We start from the raw sequence: 22,255 nt of genomic DNA, 5'->3' as shown, positions 1-22,255 counted from the left end.
ATTTATTGTTTATTTTTCTTTCTGTTTCCTTTCCGTAATACAATGCCTTTTAACTTTATAATTTTGTTTACATTTATTAGAATATTACCTAATTAAGCAACGGTATAATAGAGCAGTAAAACATCCTGCGTTGCGCGTTTTCTGCAAATGCGAAAATCTTATTTGTGTCGAAGTTGGTCTGCTGCCAGAGTAATAGAATACTGGTGTAGCCACGCTTATGGCGGCGGCCCTCCCATTGCCTTTTTGGCCTGAAAGTCTTTCTGTCCCATAACGAAAGCGCCACAGCGGCTGTGTTGTGAACTTGTGATGTATTAGGTTTTCGCTATGTTTTCGCTCATTTTCGTCGTCTGTACTTCAGAAAGTAAACAAAAAGTGGCTTAATTAATTAGTGTGAAAAAAGTAAGAGCATGAAGAGATTTCTTAACAACCCTTAAAACTCAATTCATAGGTGGCGTTACGGTTATGGGACACTTAAATCGATATCTTGCCTCATTTTCTCACAATCGATACGCGAAATTGGCAACAACTTTTGGGAAAAAATCCGAGAGAGGGAGTTAACATGGCCGTGGCTACACCAGTATTCTATTACTCTGCTGCTGCGGTTGCAGCGTCTTATGGAGAAACCATTTTCTTCACGTTAAAAATTAAGTTTTCATAATTAGATTTCCCCCTTTTCTTCCTAGCAGTGGGTACCCTATTCATTTTTTTATTTCCCAATTTTTTTTTCTAGACCCAGTTCTATCTAGTTTATTTTTATTTTATTATTGTTTATAAGTGGCTCGTCTCTTTTAGCCGAAGAATTTCGTTTGCTGCCAGAAATTCGTCTGCTACAAGGGGATGAGCAAAAACCATGCACAAACAATAGTTAAGAGTTTCATGCTTTTCCCTCAAACGTGAATCAAATTGTTGTTGTTTAAAAAGCTTGCAACTTTATTATTATTATTTTTTTATATTTATTTATTTGTGTTTTCAGGGGTGCGTCAAGGGGTGAATCAGACGAATCCACATTCATGCTCAGGTACTAACTGCCACCTCGAGGCTTTTCGATGAGTCCGCCTATGACGCTGTCCCGCAAATGCTCGTCAAGTCCTACGCTTTCCCACTTGAGTCGGAATCAGGGCTTTTCAATTTCAGTGTAGGTTGATTTCCGCTCCACGTAGTTCGCACTGTTTCAACCGATCCCAGCATTGCTGACCTGTTTAATGGTATATTTGAATCGTTTTACTTTCTAGAAAGTAATATTCAAATTCATTAAAACAAAATCATTACTTGTAACTAACCACTAACTGATCACATTGGCGAGAAATCATCCACTTCATTTTTCTTCAAGATTCCTGTGTGCTCTTAGATTAATCCAGCATCAAACGCTTAAGGTGCGAGTGATAATTCAATTTTCAAACATCTTTATGCTAATTTTTCCATATATCCACACAGTCTCTAAGGTGGCAACTGAATTAAGGGAAACTGCGAAACGTTCGCTATTTCAAACGGCGAATTTGCGCTGCCATCGACAGAAAGGGTATCACGCTATGCTACGTCAAAGAATGCCGTTCACGTAGTTTGTGAAAACCAAGTGAAGATCTTTTTTTCTGTTAATAGGTGGCCATGGTTACGTTCAAAAGTCACGTGCAATTGCATTCGCTTTAATTGGATCCTGCCATCGAAGATCAGTCATAAGTTAAAAGAACTATTTGAACTTCTAAGTATTTTAGCGAACGGTAGTAATTCATGTGGAATTTGTAACCGATTACGGCGCACTTTCAGGTTTGGCTGTTCGAAGGATTGTGATGCTCGCAGCATCCACTAGTCTTTTGCTCATCTACCGAAACATCATTGCCTTTCTAACTAAACATAATTGGTAAGTTAAACTGTGTTTGATGGAATGGAGATGTCTCAATATATCGTCCCATCTTTGAGCAGGATACATTATCAGAACTCACACCCACCATATTGATATCTACCCCGTCGAGAAGATGATGGAAGTGAAAAAGAGTTTCAGATTTCGCAACAGCATCGATCTAAAAAACAAAAATCGACATCAAATCCGAAATCACGACAAAGTAAGTGTATTACCTTATTTCGATTCGTTATCTTTTGGTGGCCGACAGGGTTGAACACGTTTCAATAGGTGTAACGTCTCAGCACTTTCGATTGTCGTTTTTAACATTTATTTTTTATTTTTTGTGGTGGACAAGAAGCGATATGGTGTAAAAGTAGCCCACAAGAGAAAATATTTAATAGGTCCAATAGAAAGTAACAAAGGCGTGGTCGTAGGGAGAAATGGCATACATATTTTTCTAGCTTAATGGTCAAGCACCTGTGTACTAGGTTTTGTTGTGGGGGGTGGTCATCAGCCGGAAAATGGACAAGATAATCTGTGAAAGCAAGTTTTTTTGTTTGTTTTTATGTTTTTTTTTTCTGTTTGTTTGTTTTATTGAGTAACAACCCGTTTACCGAGAAACAATTTTTGTAGTTCAGGTTTCAGGTTTGCGTTTTCCAAATTTGAGCTTATATGAGCTATATTTGATCATGATTCTCCATTGGTAATCACAATTCCACAGATGTTTAACCATTACATTTGTCAATGAGAGGATTTTTTTTTTTTTTTTTTTTTTGCACCTTTTGGGAATCTTTTTTCATTAAGGTTTTCAAGCGGTCTGATTCTTCCACTTTCCGCATCACCCAGAAAACCAAAAATAGTAATAGCGATATTGTATTATACTTTGACTTGCTCAATTATAATTTTCAACAAATACCAAAGTAAAAGTGATAAGCTAGAAGCAGGTGATGGTTATGACTGGATAGTACAATTTAAAAAAAAAAAAATTGTTAAATTTTTATTTTTGAAAAGAAAAGAATCTTGTCAATTTCTTAAATTTAGAATTGTCAGTTGGTGCACGTTGCAAAGACATGGTGACATCATCATCGCCAGCGTTGGCCGTTTCATTGTCGTCTCCTTCGTCGCTCTCTGTCTAGGCCTCGTAATCGTCTTTTCGATCCAGGCTCATCAGATTTTCCTTATTCTTAATTTTGCTTGTAATAACGGCCATCTTGCGCAATTTCTTCAAACTCTCGATCCTCTCTTTGTAGCCTTGACGTTTTTCTTGCTGCTCTGAGTCTATAATCAAATCGATGTACTGCGGCGTCGAGAACGGATTCGGACGCAAAGCGATCTCTTCAAGTCGCTTGATGCATTGCGTAACAGTCTCAACTTGTTGCAGAACTTCCGCGTCGTTTTTCTGGACATCTCTTTTCAGAACTTCCACTAGTTGCTGGGCCGTTAGCTTCCTGTTCATTTCCGCCTCGTACTTTTCTTTGATGGCGTCTGATGAAGTTGTCTTCTTCCGCATGGCGAACGCAGCGAAGATCCCTTGCTGCATTTTTCTCATCTCATCAAATTTGGTCAAACCGGTTTTGATTAGGGGTTGAAGGCCCTCCACCATCGCTTCCAGCCGCCTTCTCTCCTCAAGTACTTGTTTAGTTAACGAAAGAGATTTCGTCTTCATCGCTGCTAGCGTTGAGAAGAAGCGCTGAAAATTCTTCATGCCCATACGCCAGAAAAAGCGATTGAATTTCTCGGCAGTGTTGCTGGCATCGCTTCCGGACTCGCGGTTTGAGCAGAAGAAATAGGAATTATTGAATTCGTGATGGCGTGGAAGTCCGGTTCCTGGTTCCTTTGGGTAGGGTAGCCCGGCCGCGTCGATTGCGTCGAGAATAGATGGGTCTTGGCCATCAGCGAACGTCAACAAAAAGTCGATGTTCTCCTCAACATCATTCCCAAAAATAGAAAGAACAGAGTCGAAGATGTAAATCTGCGTAGGCGTCAAACGAGGCAACGATGCTTGTGCCACAAATCCAATGATGTCCAGATTTTGGATGCCGCTCTTGTCCTCGAAAAACTTGCGAATCATTTCTGTGATTTCCTTGTCGCGATCGAGACCTTTAGTATCACCGTAGCCTGGCGTATCGACGATTGTCAGCGAGTAAGGGACGCGGAATCCTTCTGCGTGATGGATGTCGTAGGCCGTGATGCCGCTGGTCTGACTTTGGCTCTGCGAACTGCCGACCAATTGCTCGCGAATCAGCTGAAATCGAAACGTGTCCTCCCATTCAACATTGAAAATGTAATTGATCATGCCGTTGATGAGCGTCGTCTTGCCAGCACCCGTCGCTCCCATAACCAAAATTGTCTTGTGTAGTATGGTTATTGAACCGCTTTCCTTACCAAAGGCGAAACGCACAACGGTTGAATTGGATCGAGGTGATTTGGTAAGTGGAACGGCAAGGAGGTTCATCCCGTTTCTATCACCGATCTTGATGCCACGCTTGGCCATAGTTTCAGCGAAACGGACGTGTTGATGGACCGTCGTCAGGTAGAGCGTCTCGCTAGGTTCACTCATCTCCCGTCCGCCGTTGGAAATGGCCACGATGTTGATGTTATATGTCGTTTCAGGAAGGAGACCTTCCAACCGACAACAGGATTCACCGACGGCGACTTCCAGTTCATTAGCTTGCGATTCATCCTGCCCGTATTGCCAATAGCGAACCCGATAAGAAACGCTCTTGTTTTCAGTAGCAGATGTCACCCATCCCAGTTCTGCCGTGCTCTGCGTGACTGTTTCAACCTCCACGTCAGTTGGAGGTTTTATCGCAGCTCTAATATTTTTCTTTGATGATTGACTGGTTTGCAACGAAGCAGCAGTTCCAGTTTTTTTCATTTCGGAACGTCGTCTAAATTCGGAACTTTCTGCTTCCGAGTACATCGAAACGGTGTCTGAACTGGTTTCTTCATCATCGATAGCATCACACTCGGACTCTGTGTTGATGACTTCACTGAATTCACTTCGACCGATGCAAGTGTCGGCCGCCACACGGAATTCTATCGCCGATCTCGTTTTGTAGGGGATAGTAATTTGGGTTTCCCTGGGTTTTGTGGTTTTCTTCTGCGTCCAAGTTTCATCGTTACCGTTATATGGTCGATATTCAACTAAAAAATGGTAGGGAAAACCGAGTTCTGCATAGTCCCATGCTACAACGATGTTTTTTTCTGGTGGGTTACTCGTTTTCGGTGCATGAACCCGCAAACCTGTTGGGGGTTGGGGCAATTGGCTAATGTTGTCCTTTAGTAGACGAGTAACGTCATAAACGGAGTAGCGACATCCGACGTCCTTGTCAGTCTCACAGAAAGTCATGAGGAATTGGACTTGGTTTTCTAGATGCTTATTCTTTTCCACGTGTTCAGCAAACTCACGAACTTTGGAGAGCACGTACTTTTGTGTTTGCTGGTTCCAAGGCATGTTGCTCTCTTCTTCCTCGTTATCGTTCGTTTTGTTTTCGTCTTCTTTGTACGCAACCAATGTGTCGTACGAATCAGTGTATTCTTTCATCGCTTGAAGTATTTTGTTCGTCCGTTGTGTTAGAGAAGGAAGACCAAGAACCATGGTGAATTCAATTTCAAAGGCTTCTCCCAGTTCTTTCTCCACTGTTTTTTTGCTTGCCAAAGGAAGGTTCTTTGCCATTTTGCTGATTTTTTCGTACATCTCGCACTCGCCCTGTTTGTAAAGGAGCCATTGTACCAATTGCGAAGGCTTGAAAATCGAGTGATTTTCGGTGATTTTGGCAGCCTTTTCAATTTCGCTTTGCTGTCCAGTTTCTCTTGCTTTTGCGATGCCTTTTTTCAAACTCGTTTGCATTAACAATTTGTATTTACCCACAGCCTCTTCAAACTGACGTAATGAAGATTTATCGACTTTATTATTGACAGTGCGAATGGAAACGGATTTCGCACAAACTTGGTCCAATTCGTCCCAAATACGGGCACAACGACTAATCAGTTCTGGATCGACATCGTGAAATTCGAACTGCCCGCCCTCGTCGTGTTCCATGATAGCTTGAAGAGGGCAAAGAGAAACAGCGATCGGAATGGATTCGTTGTTTCCGATGCCAGTCTTCTGGACTTGCTGGATGAATTTGAGAAAGTTTTTGTAAACGTCGGGGACACTGCACTCCTGTGCCACTCCAGTTTGTAAATCGGTGTACAGGTAACATTTTATGTTACTCAGCTGTTTTTTCTCGTACATATCGAACTGTTGCTTGAATTCAGCCAAATTTAGTTCTTCTTCTAAAGCATTCTCCGTTTTATTTGCGATTTTGGAGAGAAACTGTTCAGCTTCTTCACGAAAATCGTCCTCTGTCTCGGCATCTTTAAGATCTTGCGTTAGGACGCAATAGGCTTCGGCTCCGTAAGTGACGCCCACCACAATATGAGTTGGATTTGTTTTCGATTTAGACGACTTTGTTTTTTTCCATGTATCGTAGAGATGCGTAACATCTTGAATGGCAAGATTCTGTAAATCCAATTGCACCACTTTTGACTTTGCCCGGCAAATTAGGACTTGCGCTGCTTGTGAAGAACTGCAACAGTAGGTCAGGTACCTACTGCCACCGCGAGGCTTTTCGATGAGACCGGCCATGAAGGTGGCCTGGAAGTGTTCGTCAAGGCCCATATTTTCCATCTTGTTGTTCATGGTGCTCGAGTCGGAGCATTCAAATTCCAGACTAAAGTTGTTGTTCACCTTAATCAGCGATCCTATTTTTCTTGACTCCCAATACTTTCGACCATCTGTTTTTAATGGATTTCGATGTATATCAAATTAAGCTCATAAATCGTAATCTACACAATTAAAGGCTCTTACCCGTCAAGATGCGATCGCTGCGATAGTCGTACAAGTCGCCCACTTGAAATCCGCCTTCTAGCACCACCATCTTTGTGACGTGTTCTTCGATCGCAGTGTTACTTGTTTCCTCTTCCACTTGTGATATCTCATCGTTTCCATCATCGTCTTCAAGAGAGACTACTTCACAGTCATCTTCGTCACTGTCGTCTGTCATGTGATCCACCAATTCATTTTCTTGATCCATACCTAGCATAGGTTCTTCGTTCATTGACATGTTCGTAGAGTCAGGCGCCTTCCAACCTTTTCGTGGCGTTTCGGACGTGACCACATGAGACGTAGACAGTAAAATAGCTTCAGCATATTTAGTTTCTATTGGCTGTTGACTCGTCGACATAGATGTTGCAGCATGTTCAGTCTTCCTAGATCGATCCATCTCCTCTTCGTTTTTCGGACCGACGTAAGTTTCCGCTTTTGAAACTAAAAATTCTTTTTCATGGATCGCCTCTTGATCTTCATTTAGTTCGCGTATTTTGGCTGTATCGACGACTTCGCTGAATTCACTTCGACCGATGCAAGTGTCGGCCGCCACACGGAATTCTATCGCCGACCTCGTTTCGTAGGGTATAGTAATTTGGGTTTCCCTGGGTTTTGTGGTTTTCTTCTGCGTCCAAGTTTCATCGTTACCGTCACATGGTCGATATTCAACTAAAAATTGGTAGGGAAAGCCGAGTTCTGCATAGTCCCATGCTACAACGATGTTTCTTTTTTGGGGGTTACTCATTTTCGGTGCATGAACCCGCAAACCTGTTGGGGGTTGGGGCAATTGGCTAATGTTGTCCTTTAGTAGACGAGTAGCGTCATAAACGGAGTAGCGACATCCGACGTCCTTGTCAGAATCACAGAAAGTCATGAAGAATTGGACTTGGTTTTCTAGATGCTTATTTTTTTCCACGTGTTCGGCAAACTCACGAACTTTGGACAGCACGTACTTTTGTTTTTGCTGGTTCCATGGCATGTTGCTCTCTTCTTCCTCGTTATCGTTCGTTTCGTTTTCTTCGTCATCGTACGTAACCAATGTGTTGTACTTATCAGTGTAGTCTTTCATCGCTTGAAGTATTTTGTTCGTCCGTTGTGTTAGAGAAGGAAGACCAAGAACCACGGTGAATTTAATTTCATAGGCTTCTCCTAGTTGTTTCTCCACTGTTTTTTTGCTTGCCAAAGGAAGGTTCTTTGCCATTTTGCTGATTTTTTCGTACATCTCGCACTCGCCCTGTTTGTAAAGGAGCCATTGTACCAATTGCGAAGGCTTGAAAATCGAGTGATTTTCGGTGATTTTGGCAGCCTTTTCAATTTCGCTTTGCTGTCCAGTTTCTCTTGCTTTTGCGATGCCTTTTTTCAAACTCGTTTGCATTAACGATTTGTATTTACCCACAGCCTCTTCAAACTGACGCAATGAAGATTTATCGACTTTTTTATTGACAGTGCGAATGGCAACGGATTTCGCACAAACTTGGTCCAATTCGTCCCAAATACGGGCACAACGACTAATCACTTCTGGATCGACATCGTGAAATTCGAACTGCCCGCCCCCGTCGTGTTCCATGATAGCTTGAAGAGGGCAAAGAGAAACAGCGATCGGAATGGATTTGTTGTTTCCGATGCCAGTCTTCTTGACTTGCTGGATGAATTTGAGAAAGTGTTTGTAAACGTCAGGGACACTGCACTCCTGTGCCACTCCAGTTTGTAAATCGGTGTACAGGTAACATTTTATGTTACTCAGCTGTTTTTTCTCGTTCATATCGAACTGTTGCTTGAATTCAGCCAAATTTAGTTCTTCTTCTAAAGCATTCTCCATTTTATTTGCGATGTTGGAGAGAAACTGTTCAGCTTCTTCACGAGAATCGTCGTCCGTCTCGGCATCTTTAAGATCTTGCGTTAGGACGCAATAGGCTTCGGCTCCGTAAGTGACGCCCACCACAATATGAGTTGGATTTGTTTTCAATTTAGACGATTTTGTTTTTTTCCATGTATCGAAGAGATGCGTAACATTTTGAATGGCAAGATTCTGTAAATCTAATTGCGCTACTTTTGACTTTGCCCGACAAATTAGGACTTGCGCTGCTTGTGATGAACTGCAACAGTAGGTCAGGTACCTACTGCCACCGCGAGGCTTTTCGATGAGACCGGCCATGAAGGTGGCCTGTAAGTGCTCGTCAAGGCCCATATTTTCCATCTTGTTGTTCATGGTGCTCGAGTCGGAGCATTTAAATTCCAGACTTAACTTGTTGTTCACCTTAATAGGGTATCCAATTTCGCTTGACTCCACATACTTTCTACCTTCTGCATTCAATGGATTTCAAAAGACATAAAATTTAGCTCGTTAACCGTAATCCGTAACATTAAAGGCTCTTACCCGTCAAGATGCGATCGCTGCGATAGTCGTACAAGTCGCCCAATTGAAATCCGCCTTCTAGCACCACTATCTCCGTAACGTGTTGCTCGATCGCATTGTTTTTTGTTTTCTCTTCCGCTTTTGTTTTCTCGTCGTATCCGTCATCCTCTTCTAGATAAGCTTTTTTACAATTTGGCTTTGCGTCATCTTCGTCACTGTCGTCTGTCATGTGATCCCCGATTTCATTTTCTTGATCCATACCTAGCATAGGTTCTTCGTTCATTGACCTGTTCGTAGAGTCAGGCGCCTTCCAACCTTTTCGTGGCGTTTCGGACGTGACCACATGAGACGTAGACAGTAAAATAGCTTCAGCATTTTTAGTTTCTGTTGGCTGTTGACTCGTCGACATAGATGTTGCAGCAGGTTCAGTCTTCCTAGATCGATCCATCTCCTCTTCGTTTTTCGGACGGACGTAAGTTTCCGATTTTGAAACTAAAAATTCTTTTTCATGGATCGCCTCTTCATCTTCATTTAGTTCGCGTACCGTTACTGTATCGACGACTTCGCTGAATTCACTTCGACCGATGCAAGTGTCAGCCGCCACGCGGATTGTCATTGCCGATCCACTTGTGTAGGGAATTGCCAGTTGGGTCTCGCCGGATTTCGCCGTCTTCCGTTGCGTCCAAACTTCATCCTTGTTCCCATCCAGTCGATATTCTACCAAGAAGTGGCACGGGAAACCAAGGTCTTCATAGTCCCACTCGAGATCGATGGCGTACGTAGAAGCTGTTTTCTTAGCAGGACGGGTTTTCGGAGGGCGAATCCGCAGGCCACTGGGAGGTCTGGGCAATTGGTTCAAGTTGTCCCTAAGTAACCGTCCGGTTTCGTAGACGGAATAGCGACAGCCGAATTCCACGACTGATTGACGGAATACGATAAAGAATTGCACAATGTTCTCTAGGTGTTTATTCTTTTCCACGTAATCGGTAAACGCTTGAATTTTAGCCAATACGTACTTTTGCTTCCGTTGAATACCGTGGCCTAAATCGTCACTGCCTTCGCAGTCTGCTTCGACACTTCTTTTTGCGTCGGCATTCGGATCTTCTTTCATGTTCACCAATTTAGAAGCGACGTAGTTCTTCATAGCTTCTAGTATACCGTCCATCCGCTCGTCCAATAATGGAACGCTGAGTACCAGCGTATATTCAGCGTCAAACGAATTTTGCAGTTCCATTTCCAATTGTTTTTTGCTCGACAAACAAACGATGTTGGTTATACTGCTGATCTTATCGTACATCTTGCACTCGGCTTGCTGGTATTGGAGCCATAGTTGCAAACGAGATGGATTGAAAATCGGGTGATTTTCGGCGATGTTGATGACCTTTTCAATTTCGTATTGCCGTCCAGTTTTTCGTGCTTTCGTTAGTTCGTTTTTCAAACTCTTTTGCATGAGTTCTTTATACTTAGTGATAGTCTCTTCGAACTGACGGAATGAAACGTTGTCAGCTTTTTTATTGATGTCGCGAAATGCAACTGATTTCGCCCAAATTCGATCCAGTTCGTTCCAAATAAGGCCGCAACGAGCTACCAGTTCAGGATCTACATCGTGATATTCTAAGTGTTTGTCATCGACTTGTCCTGAAATAGCTTTAAGAGGGCAAAGAAGAATGGCGATCGGAATGGATTCGTTGTTTCCGACGTCCTGGACTTGCTGGATGAGCCTGTAGCATTGTTTGTAAGCTTCAAAGATTTCGCATTCGCGAAAAGCCCTAGTGTGGAGATCGGCATACATGCGACATTTAACACGAGTCAGCTGGGTCTTATCTTCCTTATCAAACTGTTCCTTAAAGTTGCTGAGATCGAGATAGTTGTCTAACGCCTCCTCCATTTTTCTTGCTATTTTGGAAAGAAACTCCTCGGCACCTTTTCGAGCGTTTTCGTCCGACTCCATCACTAGGACGCAATAGGCTTCGGCCCCGTATGTGACGCCCACCACAACATGAGTTGGATTCTTTTCCGATTGCGTTTCTTGTCCTAAATCCTGCAGTTGTGGAACGTTTTGGCTGATAAGAGTCTTGAAGTCCAGCTTCAACTTTCTTGACTTGACTCGGCAAATTAAGACTTGGCTAGCTTCTGAAAGACCGTCTCGATCATTCAGGTACTTTGCAGCACCACGATGGTTTTCAATCAGACCGGCCATGATGCTGACCTGCGAATGCTCTTTAAGGCCCATGTTTTCCCACTTGTTTTTAGTTGAACCGGATTCAGGGCTTTTTAATTTCAAAGTAAATCGATTATCTTTCCACGTAGCTCCCGCTATTTCTTTCGAATCCCAGCATTTCCTTCCTGTTTTTTCGTATCACTCAATTTTTTAACTCTCCAAAAAGAAATATTTTAAATGAATATAGCACAATACCTGTTACTATGCGGTCGTTTCGGTAGTCGTAAAAGTCTCCCATTTCGAAGTGGCCTCCCAACACGACCATCTTCGTGACGCCCCCCTCGATCTCTTTCGTGCCCGTCATTTTTCTCCAGGTGGTGGTTTGTGGATATTAGCGAATAAACTGTTTTGAAAAGCCGCATAAAAAGAGTGGTTTAAATTGTGGCTGTCAACGCATTGGCATAGTCGTAGATTTGGTTGTTAAGGTACCAAATATTTGAACCCTTGTAAGAAAGCCACGTCCCCGTCCACTTTGGCAAGCCAGATTTTTTAGGACTCACTTCCTCCGATTGATCTGCATCAAGCGGGGATCTGATGCTCTACAACGCAAAATGCTTTTTGTCCGACATCCGCTTGGAGCAGATCAATCGAAGGGAGTAAGGCTTGTGAATTTGACCACCGTTTGAACAGGAGTAGTTAAGCCTTCAAATCTATGACAGTTTGTCTTGGCTTCCACTTCCACTGTCTTTTGATCTTCTCAACAAATGTATGTAACTTGAAATGCGCCAGACTCATAACTCTCGTTATTTTTTCTAGTACGATTATTTTTACCTGTTTGTTGGTATCGTCTTGTTTTCAGTTTGGGAGCTAACTGTAAAAAAAAAATCTTTTTCTGCGCAGTATGTTTTGGGCAACTGACTGACCGAGGTATTCCTCAGAAATGAGGTCGGTTGGGCGGATGAGTTCTTCACGCACGAGGATTGATTCCAAGTATACTTAGCAAAGCAAACATTCAGCAGAATGTCACTCTCTGTCTGCTACAAGAGTTTTGCTATCCTCGCCTTGCAGGAAGTCTATTTTTGTTTTCTTTTTATGATTCTAGAAAGAAACATGTTTGGGAATTTCACGCATTTCCTTGAACGGGAAAAAAATAAGTTTTTTTTTTTTTTAAGCTTACAAGCTTACTTTTTTCTTTCTTTTTTTTTTTTTTTACCATGATCTAAGATACCTAAAAAGCTTGCTTGTTGCTATCTGCCTTGCCCGTCCTTTTTGGGTATACTCTTGGACTCAGTGTTCGGTAACAATCTTTGGCGTTTAATTTACACACTTAACAAGCACAGCAGAAAGATGAAACGAAAAAGTAATTCAAAAGAAAATGGATAGTAATTGAAGAACACACAAAATCACAGAATACTTGTTTTACTTACAGTGCCGGTCCAGCTGTAGAATGGGGGTCTGTGCGCAGTTCTTGTAACTGAATAGCTGTATAACCAAGCAACCGATGGATGTAAGGGCGGATACCAATGTGGCAACTTGGAGTTTTATGGGCTTCTTCTACTTGCGATAAGGGCTGCAGAGTTCTCTACTCTTGGAATTTGGGCCGTCGACGCTTTTTACGACTGGTTTGCAAACCACAATTAAGAGTTGTCTGACGTTTGGACTCAGTGCTTCCACGGCTGAAAAATAAAAAACCCTAGACGAGTTGCCAGATCTCCCTTTTTACCCGATATCAAAATCAACTCCATCTCGTTCAGGGACCTGAACCCTGTCAGGCAAAACATGACGACAACTCCTGGTAGGGTTCAGGTCTCTGGCCTCAATTTGCAGCAAGAGTCCAAGAGATAGGCAGCAACTCCATCTCGTTCAGGGACCTGAACCCTGCAGGAAAAAACACAAAACTCCCGAGCCGTTATTTTTTTTGTTTTGTGTTTGTTATTATTTATATTTATTGTTTATTTTTCTTTCTGTTTCCTTTCCGTAATACAATGCCTTTTAACTTTATAATTTTGTTTACATTTATTAGAATATTACCTAATTAAGCAACGGTATAATAGAGCAGTAAAACATCCTGCGTTGCGCGTTTTCTGCAAATGCGAAAATCTTATTTGTGTCGAAGTTGGTCTGCTGCCAGAGTAATAGAATACTGGTGTAGCCACGCTTATGGCGGGCCCTCCCATTGCCTTTTTGGCCTGAAAGTCTTTCTGTCCCATAACGAAAGCGCCACAGCGGCTGTGTTGTGAACTTGTGATGTATTAGGTTTTCGCTATGTTTTCGCTCATTTTCGTCGTCTGTACTTCAGAAAGTAAACAAAAAGTGGCTTAATTAATTAGTGTGAAAAAAGTAAGAGCATGAAGAGATTTCTTAACAACCCTTAAAACTCAATTCATAGGTGGCGTTACGGTTATGGGACACTTAAATCGATATCTTGCCTCATTTTCTCACAATCGATACGCGAAATTGGCAACAACTTTTGGGAAAAAATCCGAGAGAGGGAGTTAACATGGCCGTGGCTACACCAGTATTCTATTACTCTGCTGCTGCGGTTGCAGCGTCTTATGGAGAAACCATTTTCTTCACGTTAAAAATTAAGTTTTCATAATTAGATTTCCCCCTTTTCTTCCTAGCAGTGGGTACCCTATTCATTTTTTATTTCCCAATTTTTTTTCTAGACCCAGTTCTATCTAGTTTATTTTTATTTTATTATTGTTTATAAGTGGCTCGTCTCTTTTAGCCGAAGAATTTCGTTTGCTGCCAGAAATTCGTCTGCTACAAGGGGATGAGCAAAAACCATGCACAAACAATAGTTAAATAAAAAAAAAAAACAGATAGAGCTGGGGCTAGAAAAAAAAAATTGGGAAATGAAAAAAGTAAAAGGGTACCTACTGCTAGGAAGAAAAGTGGGAAAATCTTAATTATAGTTATCAGAGTTGAAACTAGCTCATCGAAACGTGAGCTCAAGCTCTCCGCTCACGGCCTAAAAGTGAGCGGAGCTCAAGCTCAAGCTCACACAAAAAAAGTTGAGCTTCGCTCAAGCTCACGTTCGCTCAAGCTCATTTCCAAGTTCATTTTATTAATAGATTACCTTTGACAACTGACAATCAAAACAGTGTATTTTTTTCAGATTTGCTTTCATGAGAAAGCGGTCAATGCTCAATGGTCTAACATTGAACGAGAATGACAAATCTGCCAGAATCATGCCCATCGCTGCCAGAATCATTATTCTCTACATTTACAGTTTCACAATCAACTTGATCATCACCACCTACAGCACCCACATGACTTTGACTTTGTAAACTTGTAGAAGCTGTTCGCTTTTTTGACGCCATTTCTCATTGGTCTCTACTCTCTAAAGAGTTTAAGACTTTCAGTTTCAGATTTCCTGGTTTTAATTTGAACAAAAATTAGTGTGAATTAAGCAATTAACTACAGAAAACCAATATTTAAGACACAACTCACAAGTTTATGTTTTTATTTGTTCAGTTCAATCACTAAGCTGTAACTGTAATCATAAGCAACTAGTATAGGCTAGGCTATTAGCAAGTAGCACAGACAGCTTTCCACCTCCAAACGTGGAGATTTGTCTCATTTCGGCAACCACTTTCAATTTTGGCCGCTAGATGGCGCCACAAGCGTGAGCTTCCGCTCATGAGGCAAAAGCTCAAGCTCAAGCTCACACTTTTTCAAAAAGAGCGAAGCTCAAGCTCAAAGCTCACAAAATGAGTGAGCTTTTGAGCTAAAGCTCAAGCTCACGTGAAGCTCGTTTCAACTCTGATAGTTATGAACACTTATTTTTTAACGTGAAAAAGTTGGTTTCTCCATAAGACGCTGCAGCCGCAGCAGACCAACTTCGACACAAATGAAATTTTCGCACGTGTGGAGAACGTGCAACGTAGAATGTTTTACTGCTCTATTTCATTGAAATTACTGTAATGATTGTGAATTTCCACTCATGGGCATTCGGGTAGTGGAACCGGTTTCAAAACCCGATATCATTACTGTGTACCCTATTTGACTTATTTTGTGCAATACATTATAGTTTTATTTATTTTCCTTCACTTGTCCACCCTTTTTTAAGTTAAGGCTGGGCCATATCTTTTAAAGGGGGTATTTTGAACGAAAGAAAACCGCTTGAAAAGCACCTACCCGAGTAATGACCGATCAGCTATTTTTCAGGTAGGCAGGACGGTGCGGTTTAACGTGTCTCGGGTAATCCCTCTATCCCAGTACACAAAATTAAAATAGCTTCATAGGTAAAAATATTAGGTCTAAATAAACAAATTTTACAGAAATGGATAGCCGATGATGGGGGCTATCCACTTCCGTTAAATTTTTGCTCAACAAATACCTAACCGAGTAGTAAACCGATTGGATATTTTTGTCGGTGTGGTTTGACGGATCGTGAAACTAAATGAATTATAATCGGTAAACTATAAGCTCTATATTTGAAAAAAAATTGTAGGAATGGATAGCTCTTAGTAAGATCTATCCATTTGTTCAAAATTATTCCATAAAATTTTTTTACTAAGGTAGTTAACCGGTTTACAATTTTTTTTTAGGTCGGTGTGGTTTCACAGGTATTGGGTAACCCCCACCTCCCTGATTTATGTAAAACTTAAATAATTTTGTGTAAACTCATCGATTTTGTGTTTTGTTTTTGTGTGTTTTTTTTTGTTTTGTTTTTAAGCATGTTCAAAATTCAAAGACCCCAAAATTTGCTTGTAGTCGTCTGCTATGTGCTTTCTTTTATAGGTTTTACGGTTTTACTCTTTGACCTCGTGTTCGGTAAAAATAATTGGTATAATTTACTCACCTTACAAGTAAAGCAAAAAGATCAGAGCAAACAATAATTCAAAGGTGTACGAACTGCAATTGAAAGTAATCGCACAACTCACGTTTGTATAGAAACTTTTGCCAAATTGCATCAGCACCAATGGCTACATTTTCATTGATACCTAAGTGAATTATTCTGAATTGCAGTTATGTTTTAGATTTTTCAGCGTGAAGTCATTCACAGCAAATTGCTGAATTTTGAATCAATAGTAGATTCTAATATAATATGATATTTTAAGTTATTTCTCACTTGGTATCCTCGAAATGTGTAGAGTTTAGTTTTTGTGGTATCAAACAACTAACTTTGTTTCATTCTAATATTTTATTATTTTTCCCACAGGCTACTTGTGTTGATGGACTTGCAGTGTACCAGAAAACTCTCAGCAGTTACAGCATAAGAACAATATTGATGTGTTTGTTGAAAATGCACCAGCAGCCAGCCACTAGAGGATGGGTGCGTAAGGACTGCCTTGCCAGAGGATTAAAATTTCCCAAAGATCTAAGTAAAGGCCAACAAGTGTATGCAAAGCATCCTGAATCAGGCAATTATTGCCTGGTAAGTTATACTGATTTATCTGACAAGAAAATAAAGTAGGTTTCTTTATTTTTCTTATTTCTGGAAAGGGTCATGTGATGGACAATTCAAAGACAGTCACCTATTATTCCATTGAGTACAATGAAGGAGCAAGCAGCCAAGATACATATCCAGAGGACATTCATAACTACAACTGTATACAGGACGGCCCACCTATAGGTGCCGCAGTTGAATTCTTTTGTCATGGGAAACGTGTTACAGGTTATCTCCGTGGAATACTTGAGCGCCAGCTTTATGAATTGTGTTTTCGTGATGGAGAAGGCACCATTGTTATAGCCGAACGAGAAGAATTCTATCATCCCGACGAAGAGCTTCCTGGAGGTTTTGAAAAAGCCCAAGCAATCAAATTTAATCCAGAGCGAACGGATTAAGCCATCACACGAAAGTGAGTTTCAGACAAGAAATAAAGCCAAAATCTTTTATTGATTCAGGATTTAGGGTGAATTTCATTTGTCCTTACCTAAATATAATCTGTTCCCTATACCATTTTTTAAAATGTTTGTCTGCCGGACGTGGCTGTTAGAATATGGCTACTAGAATAAAACATCGATGTCGCAAATATTTAACTTTTTATTGGTTTTGATTTCAGATCAAGACCCCGACGAACAACTGCAAGTTAGTTATTTGTTTCTAGAATGACAAAATTTATAAGTAATTCTTTGAAAGGCTCTCGTCATGAGAATTGGAGAGAGGTTCGTTTGTGCACCATTACTCTGGATTTGTCTTCTTTTTTCATCATATTTTCTAGGTGAACAAGTTCATTGGGTTTCCGCCATTAATGTGGAGAAAATGACACGATTCCTCTGAGACGTTCTTTTAAAATCTTGTCACCCATTAATTCATTGCTTCGTACGACGATCTTCATAACTGGTGCCATGGGAAAGGTGTTCAGTTTCATTTTCAGGTTATATGATCTATAAATGTTATGGTTGGAACTAATGGCTGCATTTTTTAGCATTATATCTATTTGCTCGAGTAAATTTCTGAATTTGGCTGAAGCTCCCTCGTTGACGTGGAGGCGATGGCTGAAAAGAAACTAAAGCCACGTCGAGGTAAGGTTATGAAAAATTGACTGACTCGGAGTAGAAAAAGAAGCAACTATATGGAAAAAAAATCAGATCCTAAAACTTTTAAAAAAGTTACAAACATTACAGTTAAAGCAAAACATGTGTAGGAGTCCATTAGGATAACCATCATGGATCACTTCAAACTTTTCTTGACCAAGTAAGAACATACCTTCAGCGTTTCTCCTTTTTCAGATGCAATGCAGTTAACGTCTGGGAAGCTCTTGCTGACTTCATTATTCTGATGGCATTTAAACATTCAAGGTGATTGGATGGAAATAGTGCCCGCGTATGTATATCCAAACATTCTCTCATCCAGGTATTTTGTCTTGCTTTGTCATCTGTTATCCGGATAGTTTTTCTAAGTAAATATTTCGCTACCAGCACTGGGGAACGCAACAGTGGACCCCCCAACAGTGGCCCCCGAGGGTACCCCAACACCAGTCCCCCCTCCCCCCCGACATTGGCCCCCCTGGTTTTTGCAGGGGGGGCTACAGTCGGCGAAGAACGCGACACCAGCCCCCCACCCCCCTTATCCGGATAGTTTTTCTAAGTGGGTTGGCCAATTTTTACAGTAGAAAACCATTTGGGGTGCACCATTTAGATGAATGACTCTAAAGATTTATCATTTTGCAGATATGGAACCAGTAAGCATCATACAGGGAGCTCCTATGTATGAAAGGAATTTTCTTCAATTTTGATACTGAGATAATTGACTTTGTTTCTCATCAACTTTCAGGATAAAGGAAACCATTAACGCCCCTCTTCAAAGACCAAAAGTACGCCTGTTACCTCTACCCGGTTCCTAATCGATGATTGCCTGGAATATAGAAAAAACAATGCTAGGAAAAATAAATTTTACAGTTGCCAACCGCAATATTTTCGCACTGTAATAAAATCTCGGTCAGCTTTCAGTGTCACCAACGTGATACAAAGTCATTCAACTCTTTACATCAAACTGTTGAGAAGGATGCATCAGGCTGAACACTATTACTCCAATTGAAAATGAATGGACACTGGTAAAAAGTTTAGAAGAGACTTTTATCGGGTCACCTTGCAACCTCTTACTTTCATTTGAATGTAATTCAAGTAAGTCGTCTAATGCAATAATAATTTCTGATTAAATTATTTTAATGTCTTTACAGCACTCATGCAGCCACCATGTAGATATATTAAAACGTATTTTAGGATATGCAAATTATGGGACTAAGTTAATGTCTCCATACTTAGCATGTTTGTCGCATGTGAAAAAGAATGAAAATGGAATGTGATGCATAGGCAACATAATGAGGTCAGAAGATTGCCCAACATCTATGGAAACATGACTTTGCTGATGGTAGTATTTTGTTCTGAGAATGTTAAATGTCTATTGTGAAGGTTTATCAGATAGTTGTACTGAACTACTGACACAACCTTTCTTTTCTAGAACCAGTTACATTTAGCAGGTTGGCTTTATTGGAGAACTGTTAAATATTTGACACGATTGATTAAATGGTAAGAAAAATGCCAAAAGGATTTCACTGCATTAAGTAGATGTATCAGCAAAAATTTATTACTAACTTGTGTTTTTTCTTCTATGTTGACTACAAATCATTTGGAATTAGAATAGGATTTTGACTGGCGCTGGGTGCCAAACATGGATGGTAATTGGAAGTGCGATTGGAAATATCCATGATTTATTAACGTTGTCTCATGTTACGGTATTTTACTAAAGACAAATTGAAATGCATATCTGGGCTCCCTTCTTTTCTGAAGCCCCGTTTCCCCTTGACTCATAATAAGCCCGTAGGGGGTCATGCCCCTACTGTACGGTATATATAAAAACAACATATATCGAGGTTTGGAGGGCTCTGGCCGGAAAGGGGACGTGGGGGTCCTCATAGTTCGATGAAATGCTAATGGAGGGCTATGTCGCTACCCACAAATCCGAACTAAAGGTTAATCGCTCCTGTAAAAATGTTCCAAATCTTCAGCTCTTCTTCCGGCTTCTCTTAGCCAAGCACTGGGTAATCTCCCCGGTGAGTCAATTGAGGCAGTGTCTCCCCCTGCCTTGGTTGACAGCAACTTTTGAAATGGTTATTTTGCCTTTTAAAAGTTGCAAAATGTTTCATTATGTGGAGAATTGTCAATACAAATTTTGTTTTACATTAAATTTAAAAAACTTGTCTTTCATATTTTCTTTGTATACATTGTACACATTCTATACATTTCTGACCTTTACAATTTTTTCTTTTAAGGATTGGAATACCAATACTGCTGAGATGGCCACTGATGTATAGATGCCTTTGAATTACCGCCTATGTAATTCCAATCCTGAAGCTGGTAGTTTGCTGTTGTATATATTTGAATCTCTAATTTACCTTAGTTTTATTTACCTGCAGTATAATTTAGTATTCAATTTTAGTATATATCGGTTAACAGATAAATTGGAATATTATCATTGATTTTAATTTAACTCTCACGGGTATCGATCCCGAAACTTTCTGCGTGCATTGCCGATGCTCAACCATTGAGCCATGAGTTATATTTAATATAGCACTAATATAACAAGGCTCGAAAAGATAATAAAGGTAATTTTTATAGCTCGTATATCTATATGCTAACCTGAAACATATGTTTGCAAGGATTATAGCTCTGTGGTAAAACGCTGGTGTATGGATCGAAAGGTCTTGGGTTCAAAGCCCGTCCGAAGGCAAAAAAAATGTCTTAATAAAAACGATTTCATATATGTTTCTATTATACTGATTTATCGTGGACATGCTAATAGGGAATAACTTAAATCATGCTACAAAAATTATTCTAAGTCCAAATTGGTTGAACTCAAAAAACACGAAAATCCTGTGATATTGTTTATATGACTTATGGCTCAGTGGTAGGGCATCTGCATGGTATGCTGAAGATTAAGGGTTCAAATCCCAAGAGAGTCAATATAATTACTACAACAATCATCAGGTAAAGTTTACTGAAATTCTTGTAAACACTTAAATTAATCTTAGACTATGAGATCTCTCGGCATAATATACCAATGGTTAAATCCCGTTGTAAAGCGTTCAAGTAACTTTATACCCGTTCACGCCAAAAAATTCAAAATTAACAACTTATTAAATTCCATAACTTGTGAATCATTCTGGTTAACAGAAATCCATTTATCCTTCACGGGATTCGAACCCAAGGTATAGAGTACTTCGGTCTACCGCTCTACCATTAAGCTATAAGACATATTATATTAAAATCTAAGTCTTCAACACATTAAAGTAACTGTGCAAAGTTGTACATAGGGGATCAAATACCAATGGGGGGGATATAGGGGGGGTTGCCAGGATGGTATCGCTTCGGCCTGGCAACTCCAAGTTCCGTGGTTCGATTCCAACCGAGGTTCCCGATGTCCTGGATTCTTCCGATCTTCCCAGGACCCCACCTTCCACGTCTGCAAGTCGGGTCGAGGAACTTTCCCCATTACGAAGTAATGGGACGGATATTTTGGCAACGGCTAATATAGTATCCAATAACAAATTTTAATAAATTACTCATTTTGATTTATCGGTGTGAATGATTGAGATGTTACATGAACACTTTACAATGGATTTTAACCATTGGCATCCTCTGACGAGATATCTCATTCATATTGCTATCATTATTCATATCATATTGCATATCAATATTAAATGGTTTTAGGATGGTAATATATTTCCATCCAACTTCCACTGTTGTTTATTTACTGCAATTCTTTTGATTTGGTTGGGATTCGAACCCTTACCCTTCAGCGTACTATGCCGGTGCTTTACCACTAAGCTATAACTCTTATATACAATAATACAGGATTTTCGTCTTTATTGAGTTCAACCAATTTGGACTTAGAATAATTTTTGTAGCATGATTTAAGTTATTCCCTATTAGCGTGTCCACAATAAATCAGTATAATAGAAATATATATGTAATCGTTTTTGTAGAGACATTTTGTTTGCCTCCGGACGGGCTTTGAACCCAAGACCTTTCGATCTATACACCAGCCTTTTACCACAGAGCTATAATCCTTGCAAACATATGTTTCAGGTTAGCATATAGATATACGAGCTATAAAAATTACCTTTATTATCTTTTCGAACCTTGTTATATTAGTGCTATATTAAATATAACTCATGGCTCAATGGTTGAGCATCGGCAATGCACGCAGAAAGTTTCGGGATCGATACCCGTGAGAGTTAAATTAAAATCAATGATAATATTCCAATTTATCTGTTAACCGATATATACTAAAATTGAATACTAAATTATACTGCAGGTAAATAAAACTAAGGTAAATTAGAGATTCAAATATATACAACAGCAAACTACCAGCTTCAGGATTGGAATTACATAGGCGGTAATTCAAAGGCATCTATACATCAGTGGCCATCTCAGCAGTATTGCTATTCCAATCCTTAAAAGAAAAAATTGTAAAGGTCAGAAATGTATAGAATGTGTACAATGTATACAAAGAAAATATGAAAGACAAGTTTTTTAAATTTAATGTAAAACAAAATTTGTATTGACAAT

The 22,255-nt window shown here is 40.2% G+C and overlaps 2 protein-coding genes and 2 long non-coding RNA genes across 6 annotated transcripts; 2 read left to right on the top strand and 2 right to left on the bottom strand.

The window, feature by feature from the left end:
• The first annotated feature begins 973 nt into the window (after positions 1-973).
• Positions 974-17,214, top strand: LOC116925460 (lysine-specific demethylase 4C). The gene is made up of 7 exons (XM_045174955.1): positions 974-1,373; positions 1,435-1,519; positions 1,600-1,703; positions 1,765-1,858; positions 1,921-2,060; positions 16,401-16,616; positions 16,685-17,214. Exons 5-7 carry the CDS (start codon positions 1,974-1,976, stop codon positions 17,024-17,026), a joined length of 645 nt encoding a protein of 214 aa, XP_045030890.1. The 5' UTR covers positions 974-1,373; positions 1,435-1,519; positions 1,600-1,703; positions 1,765-1,858; positions 1,921-1,973; the 3' UTR covers positions 17,027-17,214.
• Positions 2,701-12,204, bottom strand: LOC116925407. Its single transcript, XM_045174947.1, has 5 exons — positions 12,062-12,204; positions 11,486-11,633; positions 9,091-11,415; positions 6,696-9,017; positions 2,701-6,622 (listed from the first exon to the last, which is right to left on the bottom strand). Exons 2-5 carry the CDS (start codon positions 11,592-11,594, stop codon positions 2,973-2,975), a joined length of 8,406 nt encoding a protein of 2,801 aa, XP_045030882.1. The 5' UTR covers positions 11,595-11,633; positions 12,062-12,204; the 3' UTR covers positions 2,701-2,972.
• LOC123473706 lies at positions 14,323-15,064 on the bottom strand. The gene is made up of 2 exons (XR_006647957.1): positions 14,687-15,064; positions 14,323-14,609 (listed from the first exon to the last, which is right to left on the bottom strand). It is a non-coding gene; the product is annotated as an uncharacterized LOC123473706 (long non-coding RNA).
• Positions 17,215-18,233: 1,019 nt separating the features above from the next.
• Positions 18,234-19,448, top strand: LOC116925486. Of its 3 annotated transcripts, none has more exons than XR_006647807.1 (4): positions 18,234-18,392; positions 18,459-18,808; positions 18,865-19,213; positions 19,324-19,448. It is a non-coding gene; the product is annotated as an uncharacterized LOC116925486 (long non-coding RNA). The 3 variants fall into 3 exon arrangements; XR_006647808.1 differs by having other exon boundaries at positions 18,459-19,055; positions 19,146-19,213; XR_004395528.2 differs by having other exon boundaries at positions 18,459-19,213.
• Positions 19,449-22,255: the final 2,807 nt, after the last annotated feature.

The sequence above is a fragment of the Daphnia magna genome, linkage group LG6 (assembly GCF_020631705.1).
Source record: "Daphnia magna isolate NIES linkage group LG6, ASM2063170v1.1, whole genome shotgun sequence".
Lineage (NCBI taxonomy): Eukaryota > Metazoa > Arthropoda > Branchiopoda > Diplostraca > Daphniidae > Daphnia > Daphnia magna.
Note: the sequence above shows the minus strand (reverse complement) of the source record. Positions and strands in the feature narration are given on the sequence as shown.